At 31.6% G+C, this 20753-nt stretch overlaps 2 protein-coding genes across 3 annotated transcripts; both read left to right on the top strand.

Moving 5' to 3' along the window:
* The first annotated feature begins 9260 nt into the window (after positions 1 to 9260).
* LOC126838365 (uncharacterized) lies at positions 9261 to 20288 on the top strand. Of its 2 annotated transcripts, none has more exons than XM_050572725.1 (13): positions 9261 to 10198; positions 10681 to 10725; positions 12061 to 14561; positions 14629 to 14813; positions 14879 to 14947; positions 15920 to 16136; positions 16487 to 16645; positions 16706 to 16858; positions 16940 to 17104; positions 18239 to 18398; positions 18687 to 18958; positions 19670 to 19806; positions 19940 to 20288. In XM_050572725.1, the coding sequence occupies exons 3-13, from the start codon at positions 12069 to 12071 to the stop codon at positions 20097 to 20099; spliced, it is 4170 nt and encodes a 1389-aa protein (XP_050428682.1). In that variant the 5' UTR covers positions 9261 to 10198; positions 10681 to 10725; positions 12061 to 12068; the 3' UTR covers positions 20100 to 20288. The 2 variants fall into 2 exon arrangements, with proteins under 2 accessions (XP_050428682.1, XP_050428681.1); XM_050572724.1 differs by lacking the exon at positions 9261 to 10198 and adding an exon at positions 10215 to 10435 and having other exon boundaries at positions 19940 to 20287.
* On the top strand, positions 11310 to 11918 carry LOC126837959 (serine--tRNA ligase, mitochondrial). Its single transcript, XM_050571995.1, has one exon. It carries the CDS (start codon positions 11310 to 11312, stop codon positions 11916 to 11918), a length of 609 nt encoding a protein of 202 aa, XP_050427952.1.
* Positions 20289 to 20753: the final 465 nt, after the last annotated feature.

Here is a 20753-nt window from a genome sequence, read left to right as displayed (position 1 = left end):
TAAATATTCCTAAAGTCTCCATTAAATATATTTTGTATATCACCTGGGGAGCTTGACAGGCCATCGTACCTCTAAATAACTTAACTCTCAAGTGTACAACAAAATATATTGGTATACCGATTCACTATCAAATAAGTGTTTGGAGCGAAAAATGAAATTATTATTATATAGCTGATAATAAAACAACTAATTATGACATTTCATAATATTAAAAATATATTTGTTTCTTAGGTATATTGTTTTATTATTTGTACATAAACAGTTATTCTGAGTATTTCCCAGGGGGAAGGGCGCATAGTATTTTCTAAAAAACTTTTTGCAAATAACGGCTAATAAATAATAATTTTTAAATTTTTCTTGGCGGTTTATTATTGAACGATAGTTGTTCCCCAATGGACAACACTGGTAGTCGGGGTCCATAAAATTACATAAACAGCGGTCTACAAAATTAAAACAATCTGCTCACGCTAACAAATTACTATGGGAAATAGATTCTTTTAAATGCAGACAAGTGTAAGTTGTTGTGTTTTTATTGGCTATATCTAAACACGGTAGAAGGAAGACGGGTGATTGCAAAAATTGTCTTAGCTCGTGTGGGACAGGAAGATGTTGTTAATATGGTAAATCAAGTAAATAAAAAATAAAAAATCTATTACCTTGGAATAAAACCAGACCCGACTTGAATGAAAACCTCTGTGCAATTTCATATGAATATAGTCTATTAATTCTAATAAGATGACCCCCAGCCATATGACATGTTTATTTTAATGTACTCGTGAACAGTTACAGCAGTGATGACGACAAAGTTGACGATGACACATGTGAGGAGAAGACCGAAATAATCGACGTATATAAGATCAAAACCGAAAAAATCGACCATGGCTACGAAAAAACCTATCAAAATTGCATGTGTCAATACATCTCTGATCGTTCAACCGCCGATACTTCCTCCGGCGAAGACGAATAGAAATTAAAATAAATTACCACCGATGCGACTGTAAAGAGAGAGAAGTAATTTGAGAGAGAAGTAAAATGATATGATCTCTCCTCCAAGACTTAGTTGTTTAATATTTATCGATGAAACAAGGGAGTTGGATAGAAGGAGAGGGAATTGTTGAGGAGCTGTATAGGCAGATTTGTGAGAGGAAGAAGATGTACCTTTTTAAAAAAATTATCTTGAAATATTGTTCTATGTGCTGAAAATCTTGTAAATGTTTTTTATGCAACATTATTATTACAAATGCGTGAAAACCATTTGTAAGAATATTTTTGTACATAAAATGTAATATTTATATAATTAACTATGCACTTAGATAATATTTTACCTTTTTAATTTTTTCATGTGTTAAAAACCTTGTAAATGTTTATTTTGAATTTGCAAAAATTTTAAATGATTGATGAAATGTAATATTTATTTATGTCAATATGTGTGTACCTATTTGTAATAATATGTTTGTGTATAAAATGTAACATTTCTTTAACTTTGTATATACCTAATGCATGTGTCAATTTTTAATAACTATGTACCTATTTATAATATTTATAAATTAAATGTAATATTTAATATGTATTTGCAATTATATTTTTTTCTTTTTCTTAAGTCATTAATTTTTAATAAACAAACCAATAAATAGCTTAAATGTTTAATATAAATCTTGTCCCTCGCACAAATCTAATTATCGACCAGTGATTGCTTTCATTACATCGTTAGTTTTTTTCTTATATGTGGACCCGATACATAGATTGTAATTATCACCATTTAATATTACCATTTAAAATAATATTTATAACATAAGTTATAACATTTTATCATTAAATTTAATAAGTATTTTATTTAAACCTTTTTCGGTTAAAACAAATATGTTGTAAAAAAATGAAATTTGAATACCGCTGTACGTGTACTTTTGTTGTTTATTTAAGTTGTTGAGTTATTTTTTATTAAATAGTCAATATACATAATCTTATTTATTTCGAGTAGAATATGTGTATTAGAATACGTGTATTGTACAAACGTGTGTCTACAACGACTAGTATGTATCTCTATCATTATTACAATCGCTAAAAGCCGGTCAGAGTTATGAGTTGCTTCATTTATTAAAATGAAGTAAATTACATCGTGAAATGACCATTCAAAGTATTTTATAACAATATTTAATATAAAAAAAAATAAAAAATGCCGGCATTTTGATGTCAGCTGCTTGAATTTGGTATTTCGATTTTGCGCCGTGCAGCGTACAGGTCGCTTTAACACTTTCCGTCATGCATTTCTATTGTCAGGAAAAAAATTGTTTTTTTCAACTGTTTTGAATTAAACTGACATTTAAACACATTTTAATGTTGGTCCCATATCGATCGGACAGCCTGATCCTGAGATAAAATGTGTCCTCTCAAAAGGACAACATGACTTAAAGGCATCTAAGACTAATTATAAAAAAAATACTACATCAGTTGTATACTTATAACTAGCTGGGGTACCCGGCTTCGCTCAGGGAACAACTTTATTTCAAAATTGTATAATTTTTTTTTTTATTGAAAAAATATACAATCTATACAATTAAAAGCACAATAAGTATATGTGTTGATATAATACAAAACGTGTGATTCATTTAATAAAGAAGTCACCCATTAGTTACACTTAAATTTGTTATTGCAACATTTTTTTAAAAAAAATAACAATAAAGCCAGCTGCCTATATTTTGGGTTGCCAGTCGACACAGCATACTGAATCAATCGTGTAATTGATATAAATATCAATCTAGTGATTACATTTAAAACAAAATAATTATTGTTAAACTATAGAGTTCAATTTTAAAACGGGAGCAAAAAAAATTCAAAAAATAAATGGAAATAAGAATGGTTACAACGGAGATATAAATGTAGTATGCGGGTGACTATTAAATTATGAGTATAAGTGGTAGTTAAACTTTAATAACTTTGAAACTAATTATCCAAGACTGGTTATCGACCAGTCAAAATGTTCAGCAAATTATTCTTAATTAAAAAAAATAATAAAATATGTACGTTACCGTTTAAAATTCTTAAGTTCATACGGTTTTAACATATAAGGGATGGGGTTATAATTTAAAAAAAAATATTAAATTTGTCCCAACTAATAACTATAAAATTATTTAAAAAAAAGAGGTATAGAGGGCTACCACACCTTGAACGTACAGGGACTCGTTTTTTTTTTAGTATTAGCTGCACGCACATATTGTCGACTTTCTTTATATATTATATATTGATTAGGTATGTTCTATTAAGAGGGCGTCGCACCGCTCATTTTTAAGGAGTAAAGTATAGGCAATTGTTTACAAAATCTTAATTTAAAGGTTAAACTGTAATGTGTAATTATTAGTTCAATAACTAGGACTCTATTTTGGTAGTTAATTTATTTTTTGGACTATCACAGCTTCCTTGAAAGCGATTTAAAAATGTTTTTTCATCTCTACATGTTTAAGCAGACTGAAAATAACTCGCTTAATTTTGGTTTTTAGAGTAAAAGCACCCATTATAAAATTAAAAGAGAACAATATTCCGGAGGGCAAGACGGTAAATTTTTTTCATTATTCTAAGTATAACGCTCAATACATAGTTTAGAATTAACGACTATTTTAACATTTTTAAATGACTGTAACTTTTCAAAAAATTATTTTTTTTTAAAAAACGCACCGTCTTGCCTTCCGGAATATTGTTGTCTTTTAATTTTATAATAGGTGCTTTTACTCTAAAACCAAAATTAAGCGAGTTATTTTCAGTCTGCCTAAACATGTTTTTACCACTGAAAATCACCGGCGCGACGCCCTCTTAAGAAAACGTTTTAATTATTTATACAAATTATATGAAATTAAAATTATAATACATTACATGGATACAAGTTTAATATGTATTTAAAACGTTGTTTTATTTATAATGAAATAAAATTCGATATAATGATAGTAAGTTCGGGTCTTTGAACGTTTATATATATTTTTTTTTTTTTGCTTTTTATCGTAACGACGACATTGGTCAACCTATCCTTTACCACAAAAATTTGAAGCCGGAGCCACACTTGAACTATCATACTATCATTTTGTTAGCATCACTCCAGGCGTATTACAAATTATATTTTCCATGTAGCCTCTACCGTGGTGTTTTTTGTCATTTCTCTGTCTTTAGTAAATAGAGGTTTCATAAATCTGTCGACTCTTAATCGTTCCGGCAGCATAAATATTATGGTTTTTCAAACAGCCAAAAATGTATTGAAATAGTTATCGAAAAACAATATGCAGTTTGGCACATTAATTCTTTCGGATAATTGTATTACTACGGATGCACCTTGTCCAAATTGAGAACGATGGACGAATCATGTTTTTAATTATTTACACAATATATGAATAATATTGAATACTCCGTACAGAATACACGACTAAACCGAAGTACAACTTGTGATCGAATGAAGTATGAACGTTTGTCTTATACTCTTATCTAGCACGTTGGTTGATTTCACAAATACATATTATATTGTTTAGAAACACAATCAACAATTTTCAGAAGGGACGTAGATTAAGATAAACAATAAAACCATAATGTGTAAAAATAGTTTGTTCACTTATGCCGGAATAACGAAGATTAGTATTTAAAATTTAGTCGAAAATCATAATACTAGATAATCATAATACATAATTTGGCGCAACCAATCAAATATGAAATATTGACATTTTGAGTAAATGACTATGACCACAGATTACATTTATAAGGGTTTTCGCCAGTGTGCTCACGTTTGTGTTGTTTTGTGGTTCTTTGAGTGGTGTTTTTGAGAAAATGACTCCAAGCACACGTCACATTTGTCACCGTCAATATTTTGATAAGATAATGTATTCCTGTATAGCGTACCTATGTACTATGAAGTATAAATGCGGTCTTAATTATTATTACAGCAGTATTAAAATAAAAAACCTCCACTGTGTTGATAAGTGTAATTTTGGCAAGCTAAAGTTTTATTCGTAAAGTTCCATGTTTTGGCTTTAGATTTTTGAAAGCTCAATATGGTCCAGTAGAATATATTAACCGATTTTTGTATATTTTTCGAAAAAAACTAATTATATTGTAATACACGTACCTATAGTACATCTGTTTGCATTTGATTGCCATATATATTCATAATATCGTCTATACTCGCTTGTCAAGTATTTAATTATTTTCTTTTATAAATTGGCGTTTTTTGTAGTCTAGATAGGTATACACATTTCTGCGATTTTTAACAACTTTCAATCAGGCTGCTTTTGTTCTTCATCTACCTACCGCAGTTAAATTAATAAATGAACACCATTAGGATCACAATATCCCTTTCGACCCTACAAAAAAAGTATAATTATAAAAAAGTTGCTTATGCCGTTCGTTTAACACGTGTAGGTATATTTTAAATTATCTAACTTACACGATTGTTCTATGAATTGTTTACCAAATGTCAGCTGGTCGAAGAAAATAAATTTAAAAACGAATTTCTGGCTAGAAATACTACTAAAAAAAACCTATAAATACAGCGTAAACGGTCCGAAGAGACCATAATTTGTTATTTTGTGTTTTTGATTTGTATGTTTATACATTTTTTGTAAAATTGTGTAATCTTTATTATTTATCTTTATTTGTCATATATACTGTGTAAAAATGGCAAATAATTCTATGCAACCCGAAGTTCCTTATGTCGACTGGGTAAGTGTGTATTATGTATACTATAAGTTTTTATCGTACACATTTAATAGGGTTAGCACGTCGACGGTAGTTATACATTTTCGAGGAATATATTCGGGTTAGGTGTTTGTTTCGGCCATTTCTTTATAACTTAAAAGTGAAACGTAAAAAGGTGACGCTACTAAATAAAGACACAAAATGAGTTTATACTTAGAAATAAGTATAATAGAGCATTAAACACATATAAATACAACACGTTCTCCACCTAGTTAATGCTAAGCGGAGAGTTACTTTTGCTTGTTTTACATTAGCCTTTTATAGTAAAAAAATAGTTAATATTGTTTTGCTTATTTTACATTAAGTTAATGTGGGTCATTTGAATGATTTGCCGAATTAGCATTATTGTTGTACAGTACATAATATTTCATAATTTGAACATATAATTTTTTTTGCTTAATGTATTTACTTAAATTCTACTCTATACTACAGTATTAAATACAATTGATCTTAACATTTATCCCAAAGGGTAGCCGTGTAAACTACGCTAATATTGAATTAAATATAAATTATGCATAACAGTTGATAAATTATGATAATTTTAAGAAAATTCAAATATAAAATCGTCGTTTCTATGGGCTGATCAAAATGTGTTTGTTTTGAATGTCGACAAATACTATTTAACGTGGTAACGAATAACAATATATTTATTTACTTTGAAAATATCAATTCAAAACTATACCTAGCGACAGTTGGTACACATGTATGATCCAATAAACAAACTCTAAATATACAAATTATACTAAAGTCTAATTAAATTACTGTCGTCAGTACCATATTATCAGTTAATATTACTGATGTTGGGTGTTGTCCGTGGGTTCTTGCACCCGTGTACACACGATAAACCGTATCCAATATCCACAAATTGTATGTACATTTATATAATACTAATATTGATGGTTTTTTTTTTTTTACGCTTTTTTAGGCATACGAGCAACCGCCGGCATTACCGCCACCGGCGTTCCATGCGGCTAACAGCTCGGACCAGGCGTCGGTAAGTACACTGAAAATTTCTTATGCGGTATGTCGTGACATAGTGTTACCGCAGAATAGATTGAATCAGATTGGTTCGAGGGCCAACTTGTCGGACACAAAATTGTCATTAACTTTCAGACATTACTGTTTTTATACAAATTGTTTTTCTTCGTCTAATTTCAGTTAGACGAGCCACCACCAGTGCCGAAATGCAACAAGAAAACCGAGGCCAAGAAACGCCGACGAGCAAATAAAAAAACAAAAGCAGCCATCTTTTCCTATGTTATTAATTTACATAATATAAATAAATTAAATAAATTTAAATAAAATTGTTTTTTCTACGTCTAATTTCAGTTCGTCCAAACTCCACCGCCGCCAACTGACTGGACAAATGTGGAATATGTAAGTTGCTTATTGAAAGTCAATAGCATTAATAAATCTAACCTTTTTTTTTTAAATTTATCATAGTTTGTTAACACGCCGGCTCCGCCCAGAATACCGGTGGAATTTCTGGTTGGACTGGCCGAAGTTTTATCGGTTTCAACAACTGAGGCAGCCGCTAACGAGCCGAACCAGCCGTCGGTAAGTACACTGTAAATGAGTTATGCGGTATGCCCACCATAGTGTTACCGCAGAATAGATTGAATCAGATTGGTTCACTTCCATTTTGGCTAATAACGAGCTCGAGGGCCTTACACCTTTATTCTTTAGACATTTTGGTGTCCATACTAATTGTCGGACACAAAATTACTGTTTTTAAATAAACTGTTTTTTCTTCGTCTAATTTCAGTTAGACGAGCCACCACCAGTGCCGAAATGCAACAAGAAAACCGAGGCCAAGAAACGCCGACGGGCAAATAAAAAAACAAAAGCGGCCATCATTAGCTATGTAATTCATTTACATATGGTCTAACAATATATTATAAATATTACTGTTTTTAAATAAATTGTTTTTTCTACGTCTAATTTCAGTTCGTCCAAACTCCACCGCCGCCAACTGACTGGACAAATGTGGAATATGTAAGTTGCTTATTGAAAGTCAATAGCATTAATAAATCTAACCTTTTTTTTTAAAATTTATCATAGTTTGTTAACACGCCGGCTCCGCCCAGAATACCGGTGGAGTTCTCGGTAGGGCTGGAAGAAACGACGGACGAAGGCGACGAATTCGAAGAAAAAGTTTTATCGGTTTCAACAACAACTGAAACGGCGGACGACGGCCACAAAAAAGTCGACAAATTCGAAGAGCAAGATTTATTGGTTTCAACAACAACTGAGGCAGCCGCTAACGAGCCGGACCAGCCGTCGGTAAGTACACTGTAAATGACTTATGCGGTATGCCCACCATAGTGTTACCGCATAATAGATTGAATCAGATTGGTTTACTTCCATTTTGGCTGATAACGAGCTCGAGGGCCTTACACCATTATTCTTTAGACATTTTGGTGTCCATACTAATTGTCGGACACAAAATTGTCATTAACTTTCAGATATTACTGTTTTTATATAAATTGTTTTTTCTACGTCTAATTTTAGTTAGTCGAGATACCAGAGGACAACAAACCCTCAGGAATTGTACTACCCTGGCGGCCAAGAAAGCGTGTGACATGTACGTCACCCCAGTTCCGGCTTTCTTTATGGGACCGTACCAAGAGAGCCGTGAGCCGGGGGCTCCAATCTATAATGCCGTGTATTAAGTAAGCTAAGTGAGATGTGTCACACATATTAACATAAATTGATTCGGTCTGATTCGGTGTTACTCAAATTTCTTTAATAGGCTGTTCGACATAAATATTAAATAGAGTTGACATCCTTGTCTTACACCCTTCCAAATTATCGCTTTCTCTGTTTTGTCTGTTATTTTTATTGTAGCTGATTGGTCTTTGTATAAATTATATATTATCCTTTTATCTCTGTAGTCAGATCCTATTCCTTCTAAAGTATAGAATAGATCTTTCCATGGTATCTTATCGAAAGCCTTTTCCAAATCTATAAACGCCAATTTTTAATAAGATTTGTATGTAAAATGATTGATGAAATGTAATATTAATTTACGTAAATATGTGTGTACCCATTTGTAATAATATTTTTGTATATAATATTTTACCTTTTTAATTTTTCCATGTGTTAAAAGAAGACCGAACTAATCGACATACTTTCTCGTAACATCAAAACCGAAAAAATCAACCATGGCTACGAAAAAACCTATAACAACTACGTCGATGTGCTTAATACCGAAAGTCGACGCCAACGCCGTGAACAATTCCGCCTCGAACTGCCGACTCTGGTCCGTAGTGATGACGTCGGGCACACCGAAACGCGCTATCCACTGGTATACGAGCGTGAACGCGACGGTGTAGGCGGACATGTTGTCCACGGGCCATGCCTCGGGCCACCGCGTGAACCGATCGACGCAGGTCAACATGTAACAACGCCCTTTTGACGTGGGCAAGGGCCCGACGAGGTCGATGTGGACGTGACCAAAACGCCGTTCCGGTGGGGCGAAAGACGCGATAGGCGAGACCGTGTGCCTGTTTACCTTGGTCCGTTGGCATTGCAAACAGCATCCGACCCACCTGACAATGTCGCGGTTCATGTCCGGCCAGCAGTAGCGTGACTTGACCAGGCGGAGTGTTGTGCCGCGGCCGCCGTGAGCTTGGCCGTGCAAGACGTTAAAGACGTTTCGTCGGAGCCCTACTGGAACGTACAGGCGTGCGTTGCCTGTTGAAAAATCAGAGAAGATGACACCGTCTTTCGTGTCGCGGGGTTGGAGCTGCAGGGCGCATTTTTCGGAACCGGACAATATGTTCTGGAGCTGTTGATCCGTCGCTTGTTGTTTTGCCCACTGCGCGAGGTCGGACAGTCCTTCGAGCACTTCTGTGATTTCCAGCTGTGATAGAGCGTCCGGCACGATGTTCTTCTCGCCCCCGATGTGTTCGATCGCACAAATATATTGCGCTAGGAACGCGAAATATGACGTACTTGTCGGTCGCTACACTTATCGGACTTTTGTGTGAACATGTACAGCAGTGGCTTGTGGTCAGTCCGCAAGGTCGTCATGCGTCCTTCGACAGCGTGCAGGAAATGACGAGTGGCCGAAAACGCGGCGAGAAGCTCACGGTCGTACGCACTGTATCTGGTCTCGGTTTCGGTCAGTTTTCGTGAGAAAAATCCCAAAGGCCGCCACATACCACCAACCTCTTGTTCCAAGACGGCTCCCACGGCTATACTTGATGCGTCAGTGCTCAGGCGAAGCTTCGCGTTTGGCTCGGGGTGTGCCGACTGCGCCGTGTCGGCCAAACCGTCCCGACGCGCGGAAAACTTCTCGGGTATCATCCGTCCAAGCAATCGTCCCGTCTCGCTTTTTAATTTGTGCGGCCAAATTGTACAACGGCGCTTGAAGACGAGCTGCATCGGTTTGCATGTTTTTTAGCGTTTTGGGAACCCCTGGCTGCTCTTATCATACATTGCTAGCGGGACTGCCTTAGATAAACACGTGAGTAAATAAACGATACTCGATGTGATAACTTCAAATTTCAAAATAATATGTATATTGCTTGAAGACTTAGAAGTTGTAGGCTTCGTGGTACACATCGTTTGATCTTTACAGTTATTAACTAGATATAATTTCAGTTTAAAGTGCATAATATTGTTGGGTTTAACTTTTGGGAAAAGTACTTTTATTTATCAACATAAGAAAACTGATTACTCAACCAGAATTGTTTTGTAAGATGTGAGTAGTTGTATTTTTTTTTAATATTCAAATAAATGGTGTAGGTACATGTATTTACCGGACATCCTTTTATTTGCCTATTTGTAGTGTTTTTTTTTTTACGATAATTACTAATCTGAAGTAAAAAATCCGCGGACTACTCTAGTTCAAAATGTATAGCTACTTCAATTTGTTATTTTAGATTATATTAGATTTAATTTTTTATAAACTAACTATTCTATAAGTATGATTTATTATGTTTACAGGATATGTTTATTTGATACACTCAACTGAATTTAAAGTCATTCTCGGTGAGTACATTTTCAAACAATTCCATAAGTTTATGACAATAATGTCGCTAAATATTTTGTTTAAGAAAAAAACACTATTAAATATGCATAAATTACTTGTTAAGTGCTGTTTTTCATCAAAAAATAATTTATCTGAAATTATAAAACATTCTAAAAAAGAAATGCCAAACATACCAAATGATCTTGAAGAAAACAAGAAATTACATCCATGTGTAGAGCAGATAGATGGTGACTATAACATTTTAAAGTATGTAGGCAAAAAGCCTGAATTTAATTTTAAACCATTACCATTGGAGTCACTGAAAAAAGTTAAATTTTGCCTCAAAGTAAACAATTTATCTAATTATTGTGGTGATCGAAGTTACTATTTTCTTGGTCCATTAGCTAAAATTGAACATGCCTTAGTGAACTATACTCTTAAGAAATTAGTTGAAAAAGGATTTAAACTGGTCTCAGTCCCTGATATATTACCTGATGAATTGATTGAAAGGTGTGGAATGCATACTGTTGGTGAACGTACTCAAGTTTATTCCCTAGATCCTAATCATTATGGCAGTAAGTGGTGCTTGTCTGGAACTTCGGAAATGGCTCTTGCTGGATATTTAATGAATAAAAATGTACCTATGGATAAACTGCCATTAAAGCTATGTTCAGTTAGCCGTTGTTACAGAGCAGAAGTATCAAGTGTGTCCGAAGAAAAAGGAGTGTATCGTGTGCACCAGTTTACTAAAGTTGAAATGTTTGGTGTTTCTTTACCGGGTAAATCTGAAGAACTGGCTTTATATTTTAGAGATGTACAGGAAGAGTTGTATACTTCATTGGGTTTGCACTACAGGGTATTAGACATGGCCAAACACGAGCTTGGAGCTCAAGCTTACCGAAAATATGATATTGAAGCTTGGATGCCTGGACGTCAAAAATTTGGAGAAATCTCTAGTTGTAGTGATTGTTCCGACTATCAAGCTAAGCGATTAAAAATTCAGTCGGATGATATTTGCTTACATACTGTAAATGGAACGGCGTGTGCTGTTCCACGACTCATTAAAGCGTTGGTAGAAACACATCAGACCGCTGACGAATCACTCAAACTACCTAGTGTACTAAGTCCCTTTATAAATGGACAAAATTGGTTGAAAAGCATATCTAATTTTCCAAAATTAACTCCTATACAAGCGCATAGATATGACATGTAAATGTTTAGTCATATATTTAGTGTACCATATTTTAAATAATTTAAATTGTATAAAACAAATAATGATGTAATTAAATATATTAAATTATATTAAGATTTTTTTTTTGTTATTTTTTAATAAATAATTACTATTCAATTTTCAGTTACAATTATGGAAGAAATTACAATGCTGCAGTCAATGTTAAATATCTTGAACAGTAATAGTCCCATGAAAAAAACCATAGTTGAAATATTACCAGTTTTGCTTAGTAATTTTGACTTAAATAAGGAATCTAGTGTGTATCAACTGATCCTCGATAATGCACATAATGTTTGTAATCAGTTAATAAATAATCAAAATGAAAAGAATTCAGAAATATTATCCGAAAATCTTAAATCTTTATTTATTGCTCTAACTGATGTAATTCAAAATTGCAATATTAATGATATTGTACTTCTTTTAGAACACTGTATTCAGCTGAGTGTTAATGATGGTTTTAAATCATATAACCATAAACAATTTGAAAATAGTTCTTTTTGTGTTCAAAAGTTGTACAATTTGTGTAGGGCTCGGGTAGAAGATAATGAAAATCTCGCTGGATTAAGAAGTATACTGATTGATATTATAATTAATGAATCAAATATGAAAAAAACTCAAATAGACAGTGTTTCTACGTTTTTAAATAACATCATGTCTACTGATTACATGATTACGTTGTGGCAAAAAATAAAACATATAATTTTATCTTATCCTGATCGCGTTATAACCGTATTGTATAATTTGCAGTGTTTTTTACTAGATCCCACTTGTGCTAGTGTTGTTTTGAGCGATAGCGATTATTGGAATTTAATTTGTGGCCTATTGATTCATGATAATACTGTTGTTAGAGGTTATACCAATGCGGTTTTGAAAGCTTCGTGTACTAAATTTTTAAGTACAAACTGTTTATATCATCCACATGTGAGCAAAGATGAGTACATGTTATTGTGGAATGACTACGTTGTTGTAATGGAAACATTAGAAAACTCTCAACAACATTTGGTTTTACCGGTTCTGAACACTTCCAAGATACTTGCATTGTCCAACACCACTAATGAAAATCAAAATGTTGTTTATAAGATACCGTTAAACTGGATTACAGTGATGCAATGTAAAATGTCAAGACATCAGTCGAAGCATGTTGTTTTGGCAAGTATAGATATTGTTACAAATTTAGCTCCATCGACGCTGATCGAAGACGAACGATTAATGAAATCATTTGTGATTTCTTTGAATAACGTTTTTTTGTACAAAATGTCTAATGAAATTCAAGTCGATCAACCAGACATGGAAATTATACTTACAAATTGGTTTGACAGATTGACCGTGTCTAGTGATGGCATACATGTTATTGATTTGTTTTTATCATATGTACCAATTGTCCAGTGGTCACCGGTACCTTTGGTTTTTGTAACTAAGTCGCTTGCCAATATGTCAGTTGTTTCACCTTGTGAGAACTTCAACAGTCGCGTTTTGAAAATAATAGATATCTCTCAGAATATATCAAACTCATATCTGAAAGCTTCTATTCAATGGTTTTTATTTTTATTTGTTAGCAAGTTTATCTCTATTCCTAGCACACGGATATCTTGTGATCTGTTCAAATATAACATAATACATCGCAAAGGCACTAAATCGTGTAATTTTATAATTGATACTTTTAAGAAAATTAGCAATGTGACTGAGCTTGACCAACAATTGACGCAGCAAGTGATAACTTTTAAAAGCATATCTGCAACAACAGTTGGATTAGTAATTTTGTCGGATGTCTACAATGATAAGATTGACAGTGTACAACGTTTAAATCAAACATTGCACAACTGTGAAACTGTAACTATGCGAGTATTGAAGTTCCTGGATTGCTTGATGGAAAGGGAAAGTACTCATCGGGGCTGTGACGATAATTTGAGTAAGGTGTTGGACGAAAACGTTTGGCGTCTCACATCACTTTGGGTCGACCAGTGTTTTGCTGGAGAAGAATTTGAAGACCAAATTGTTTCCGACTATCTGGATAAAACTTTGTCTTTGAACAGAATACCGTATACTGCAAGGACCGTGGATTTAATGAATTCTTGGCTGATCAAATGCACGTACATGTTAACTAACAATTTGGGCAGTTACGCTGTTTTAGCTATTTTCAGTTTGATCGGTAAATATGCAGAAAAGTGTCCATCAGGAGACCAATTACTAAACGCATGGGTTATGTCGACTAACAGTTTCATAGATGACGGTTATTTTTCAAACAGAAAAAAACATTTTTATCATTCGAGAAAACCTGGGTCGCATACAATTCCACAATTAGAAATAGTCAGCACTTATGTCCAGCATTGCAATTCAGTATCACAAACTAAAATACTAGACTTATTTCAATGGATTATGGATAAAACAGTGGAGAATCGGGATTTTTTTTGGTGTTCTTATCTGTCGGCTGCTTCGATTTGTTTAAGTAAATATCCAGTCCAAAAACATTGCAAACAAGTAGTCCAGTTCGTAGAGGTTTGCTGGGATTTTTTAACTACCTGCAGGATATCCTGTTTTCCGAATAGTATTAGAGGTTTCATTCAATTGGCGTTTCAAGACTATCTGTTAGTAGAAAATGAATATACAAATTTCATTAAAAATCAGGTATGATACTTGTTTTGTATTGAAAGATCACTTCTTAATTATTTTTTGAATTTTAATTTATTAATAGATATTCCGACAACTTTTATCGGACCAGTATCGACACCAATTTTGTGTTTGTTTCTCTACGTTATTTTTAGATGATATAATTAACGGGAAGATAAGAATAACTGAATATTCTAATTTATATTCAGCTGCCACAGAATTATTTGCAAATTTTATTATGTATGGTACAGAGCGATATGGGGCCATTAAGTATGTCTGTAATTACAATTTAATGTATAATACATATGTCTAGATACAATCATTTTATTTTTCAGAATTGAATGGGATACCCTTGAATATGTTAGAACGCTGAAAGATTTTGAAATCTCCAATGATATTATCTCGTATGATACATGAATTATTGTCTATTAGCATAAATAGAGCTTTGATAAATAAGAGAGCGAACAACTTGGGTATTTCTCATCACTTATCAATGTTCATGAGCTATATTAACTGCAAGGTTAACCATTTATCTATTCTGAGGGTTAAACTTGTATTAAACATGCAAAATGGACGTCGAAGATATAGATTAACTTATAATAAACAGAAATGGCTGCTGCCCATTATTATATTTCCTTACTCTCTTATTAATCAAGGCACTCTAGTATAAAGTATTAAGTATTTTAAATTATGTGTTACTATAATGCAGTGGTGTTGTGGGGCTGGATAGGTACAAACCGTCACGCACCCTCTCCTCCTCTTAATGTAGTACAGGGTCAAAGGGCTAGAGGGTGACTTAGGTTTTAGACCTCTTAAGCTTCTTCGTTTTATTATTTCTATTTAATCTTGCCGAGGGCAGCTTGTTTTTTATATAATTAGTGGGCTAAATTGTATAATAGCCTAGTTCTAAACTTTACTCTAGTTATTCATTTTACAACAAATTTAAGTACAAACATATTATTTTAGCTTTAATTAATGATGTAAATTTTAACGTAATTACGAAAGTTAGGGTAACTAAACCACTCATATTTAGGTCAGTTGCTGTTGTTAAAGTAACATTCTCTGTATACAAGGAAGGAGATTAAGTATCGATAACATAAAATTTTAGGTGACGAATAGTTATAGTCAAGCTCAAACCTTACACTCACTTTTTCACCCTCGAAAAAATACACCATTGATTATGCTTATATTTATTATAAGTTATAACTACCTATTGTAATTTTTTTATTTCAATATAATTTTGAAAATCTCACCTATATTATATCATTAATGATTTTTTGAAACTTGTTTAAGTACAACCATAAACATAATAAAGAAAGAGTGACAGTTGTTATACTCTTTTTTTAATTATATAATACAATTTATTTATGTCGCAGGGATAAGAACATACCTGACGACCGACGTTTACGTTTTAATACAATCAAATGTTTGTTTAAAATAAATTGCAACCAGATGTGGAACGATGTTATAAATATTGTTATACAATTAGAAACATCATTACGGGATAGGAAATATTTTCATAATTCTAAAGCCTACAAGATTAAACAAAGAATTTCTCAGTTTTTGCTTATTGCTGTTAGCAATAATCAAGAGGTAGATTTATATATGATATGTTTGTGGCAACAATTAAGGTATCTAATTTTTTTATAACCAACTAAAAATGTATTATTTCATACAAAAGTCAACTTTAAAATTTAACTTATACTTTTCCTGCTTATAATAAGTTTAAAAATACTTTCTCAGCTACGCACCAAAGTTAAAATAAAATACTTGTTACATGCTTATTATTTTTACGTCCTATGTTGTTTCATTTATAAATCTTTAAAGATGTGAAAAAAATAACTATAAAAAGTTTGCTCATGACTGGTTTGAAAAATAGACACCTTAATTATATATTATAAACTATAATAATTGTTCTAGTACTAATGACATTTTTTGTTTAGCTTTGTTCTATACTAAATGATACTGTGTACATATGGTTGCTTTCAAGTCTAAAAGAAGTATCTCATATTCACAGTGTAGCTTATCAAATTATATGGTTGTTGGTTCTAACATACAATAATACACATATATCTACGGACCTATGGAATGATTTTAAAAATGTACTGCAGCTAAATTGTTAAATGAAATAAATCATTAATTATATTATTATTAAATTCTAGGCCCAAGAAAACCAAAACTACTTGTGTAGCTTCATATCAATAATTTATCATTTGCATAAAATACATAATGACCACCAATTTGCAAATCAAGCTATTTATTATCTGTTGCCATTATGCTTTTCAAATGGATATAAAATACGATTTTATGCACAAGTTATTTTCTTATAATTTCAGTACACATCCAAAACCACATTGAAATATTATTTTGAATGTATATATATTTTTTGGTTTTAGTCGACAGTATGTAAATTATGTTCAAACAAGTCTAATGAATGGTCAATTGTATGCAAAGCAATGGAAAAAACAATGGTTGAAAATGAACAAACAAAAAATTATGAGAATCCTTTTAAAGATTTTTTTTTTCAAAATGTTGACATGTTGAACTCTTTATCGCTCAAAGTAATTATAATAGTTTAGTATACATATCACTGCACACCTATACATTTTAGGGTTTTAAAAGTTTTATTCGTTTAGTATTTAATACTAAAAAATGTTTGTTAACAGAACGAGTAGATAGGACCACGCCATTATTTTTACCACGACTGTCTATACTATTATTTTGTCATAATTCATGAGGGAAAAATATTTTGCCATTTAGAAAATAAAAACTACTAAAATTTATATTTTGGGTTAAAAATGTTAGCAACATTCGAATTATTAAACATAATTTGTATGGAACAAGTCTCATTTTAAATAATTTAGTACTTATCATTCTAACAGTACACAATTTAAAAATAAATTGTTTTCACTTAAAATTTTAAAGTTTTTTTTTATTCTGAAAATGTTTTAGAAGACTGTTGACTGATAATGGAAATAAATCATTAATTTTTTATATTAATACTACTATAAAATTTTATGGTTGGAAAATTAATTAAAATTACTTTTTTTTTTTCTATTTGACTACACGCACACACAAGTCAGATGATTTGGCATAAAATAAATGGTATTCCCTGTTCATTTACAAAAATTATATGATTCATAAGTCAAAAACAAACAATAAACCTACAATTTTAGAAGCTCTTTATGAGGACGTTAAACCCCTTATTTATTAGGAATTTCGATGTAGGCCATTTCACATTAATTGATTGAGCTGAAATAAACAAACATTTTATTGTTTTCATCTGTTTTTCAATAACAGAAATATTAAATGAATAAATTGTAATATTCTTATAAATTAAGTACAATATGTTTTAACTAGGTATAATCAAATATGTATACAGGGGTGATTTGTAGGTATATCCTATTTATAGTTTTACTAATTTAGGTTAAACTTTAAAAAAATTGGTGGAAATACCATATATATGGACGCACAAGTTACTTTATGTCGAATAATACGTTTTTTAGGTTCGCTGACTAATAGCCTGCAGTTATTTACCAAGTACCTGCCTAATATTTATTTTGAACTTGCTAAAACTTTTGAAGTATTGACAAAATTATTTATACGAATACTTCTCGACCACATATTTATGAATAAAACTTTGGAAACAAAAATTTTTTCAAATATACTTATTTGATCATTTATTTTATTTTTAGAATATTTGTATAGAATTACCACGATTAAGTAATATAGTTTATGAAGAAAGGTTTCCACAAGAGTGGTTTAGTGACTTTCCGGTGAATATTGATGGCGATAAGAATTATGACTTAACAACTTGTTCTTTATCATCTTACATTAGAGAAAAAACTATTCCAGGTGTGTATTATAAGGTGAATGCAGATAAAAAATAATTTATGAATTTAGGTTTTATATTTATTTTGTTCTTATTATTGCCAAGTTATGTTGTGGAACTGTTAATAATGTTATAGAAATGCTTAAGCCAAAATTACATGGTGGGGTATTTGGTAAGCGGTTTGGGATGAAACATTACATTTAAATATTTAAATTGACAAAATAAATAAAACGTACTAATTTTAAGGACTAAGTGCAGTTTGTTGTTAGAGTATTAAGTAATTTATATTTTTTATTATTATTTTATTCCAGTTATAGTATCAAATGAATTAACTATTACGGAAAATACTCATCATGCTCAACGAAAATATATACCATCTCATCCTCAAGATGGTAAAAGAAACAAGTCGGCCTTAATAGTAGTTGCTTCTCTTATAGATAAGATAACAAATTTAGGTGGCTTGGCTAGAACAAGTCAAGTTTTTGGAGCTTCAACTTTAGTTGTTGACAACTTAACTTGTGTCGAAAAGAGAGAATTTACAGCATTAAGCATGACTGCTGAAAAACATTTAGACATTGTCGAGGTATTGTTATTGATTACTTATTGCATTTTAATTCATAACACCAATAATAATTAATTATAATAATTGTACTGTTGCGGTCAAATTGCGATATGATTTTATAATTAAATACTATTTAAATAATAACTTAATTACTATTTAAATAATATTTATAACTTAATAATGTATTTATATGTGTATTTAAATTTTAAAGACGGATAAAGGATTTAGTAATTAACAGTTATGAATAAGAAGTTATTTATATTGAATAGTAATTGGTTTTTACTTTTATCGCATTATACTAGTGATGCTAGCAGCTAGCTATAAATAATACAGAGTGATCGACTTAAAATTATCTATTCATTTAACATTTTATAAGAAAATAATCCTAATGCAGTTTGTAATTTTTTGTTTTGAGAAAACACTTTTTTTTTGTCTCTACACTAGCATTTATTAAGGAGCAATTTTTACTAAAATTAAAATTATTTCTATGTAAAAAATTGAGATTTTTTAAATAGTTTTTACATAAATTTTAATAACAAAAATTAAAAATGTATTTCGATCGATACATCGAACATTGTAGAATGTGTTTTTCAAAATTATTGTCAGATCAGAGTACGGTTAAAATTAGAATGAGTTGTTTTCGATTAAAAATACACAGGTGTATGAGGCTTCTTAACAATAGTGTACATTGTACTCACTACCCATTAAACTATTTTCATTGTATACTTATAGGTTAGAATAAAAAATCTTAAAACCTATCTACAAAAACTCAAAAATGAAGGATACCAAGTTATTGCTGCTGAACAAACGGTTAATAGTGTACAGTTGCACGAGGCGAAATTGTCGTATAAATGTGTTCTTGTTCTCGGGTAAAGAAATTATTACATAGCTCTTATTCTTTTAAATCTAAACTATTGCATCAGCTTTTTTTGGTGTCGTTTTAATTTCTGCCAAACAGGACAATGAATATACACTTTTAGGTTTTATGTTGTTTGATTACAGGAACGAGACATCGGGCATGCCACACGATTTGCTGTCTATGATGGACACGTGCGTAGAGATCAAACAATTGGGCATAGTTAGATCATTAAATGTACACGTAGCTGGGTCGCTATTTATCTGGGAATACACTAAACAGCATTGTCTAGATCCTATAAATTGATGTTTCCCTGTATTGTTGTTTATAAATTAAAAATAAAGAGTCTGTATAAACTACAACCGTCTTTATTAGGAGTACTTTTATAAACGGTGTTATTAAAATGATTAATAACTACATATTATTATTATTACACCAGTGCCGGATCCAAAGATGGGTGATCACCTGCCTCCCCCTTTTCATTAGCCGCCTATACCATACTTAGGGGACGTGTAGATCTCTGCAGACTGTATGACAAAATAGTTAACATTGAGTTCCCCACTTTTTAACATCCTGGATCCGCCCCCCCCCCGACTTACAGCTCTTAGTTCTTACCATCTATTTATTTTTTCATTCTCCCGTTGCAAGCAATCACCATAATCTATTAGTTATTACCTACTATTTATATACATATTAATTTTTTATAAGACATTTCAATTTAGATTTATACATAGGGTTTAGCTAAAAAAAGTATATTTGAAAATTAAGCGGCCAAACTACAGTTATACTGTATTTTTTATATTTGTATTTGGCCGTTTAATTTTCGTGTACAATTTTTTTTAGCTATAACTGCGTATAGCTTACCAAAAAAATATATTTTATAGAAGAAAAATTTTAATATATATATATATATTAATTTTTACATGATAGTTACTATAGTATATACCTTTTAGGTAGTAC

Source organism: Adelges cooleyi, unplaced genomic scaffold (genome assembly GCF_023614345.1).
Source record: "Adelges cooleyi isolate 19-005CV unplaced genomic scaffold, UGA_ACOO_1.1 ACOO_flye_CR_arks_rails_tigmint_CR_PRNA_30, whole genome shotgun sequence".
Taxonomy (NCBI): Eukaryota; Metazoa; Arthropoda; class Insecta; order Hemiptera; family Adelgidae; genus Adelges; species Adelges cooleyi.
Note: the sequence above shows the minus strand (reverse complement) of the source record. Positions and strands in the feature narration are given on the sequence as shown.

Excerpts from the sequence above, each read along its gene's own strand:
- LOC126837959 (XM_050571995.1), top strand. The coding sequence starts at position 11,310 with ATGGCTCTTGCTGGATATTTAATGAATAAAAATGTACCTATGGATAAA.
- LOC126838365 (XM_050572725.1), top strand. The coding sequence starts at position 12,069 with ATGGAAGAAATTACAATGCTGCAGTCAATGTTAAATATCTTGAACAGT. Across the intron at positions 14,562-14,628 it reads CAAATTTCATTAAAAATCAG|ATATTCCGACAACTTTTATC; the intron begins GTATGATACTTG and ends ATTTATTAATAG. Across the intron at positions 14,948-15,919 it reads ATCTCCAATGATATTATCTC|GGATAAGAACATACCTGACG; the intron begins GTATGATACATG and ends TTTATGTCGCAG.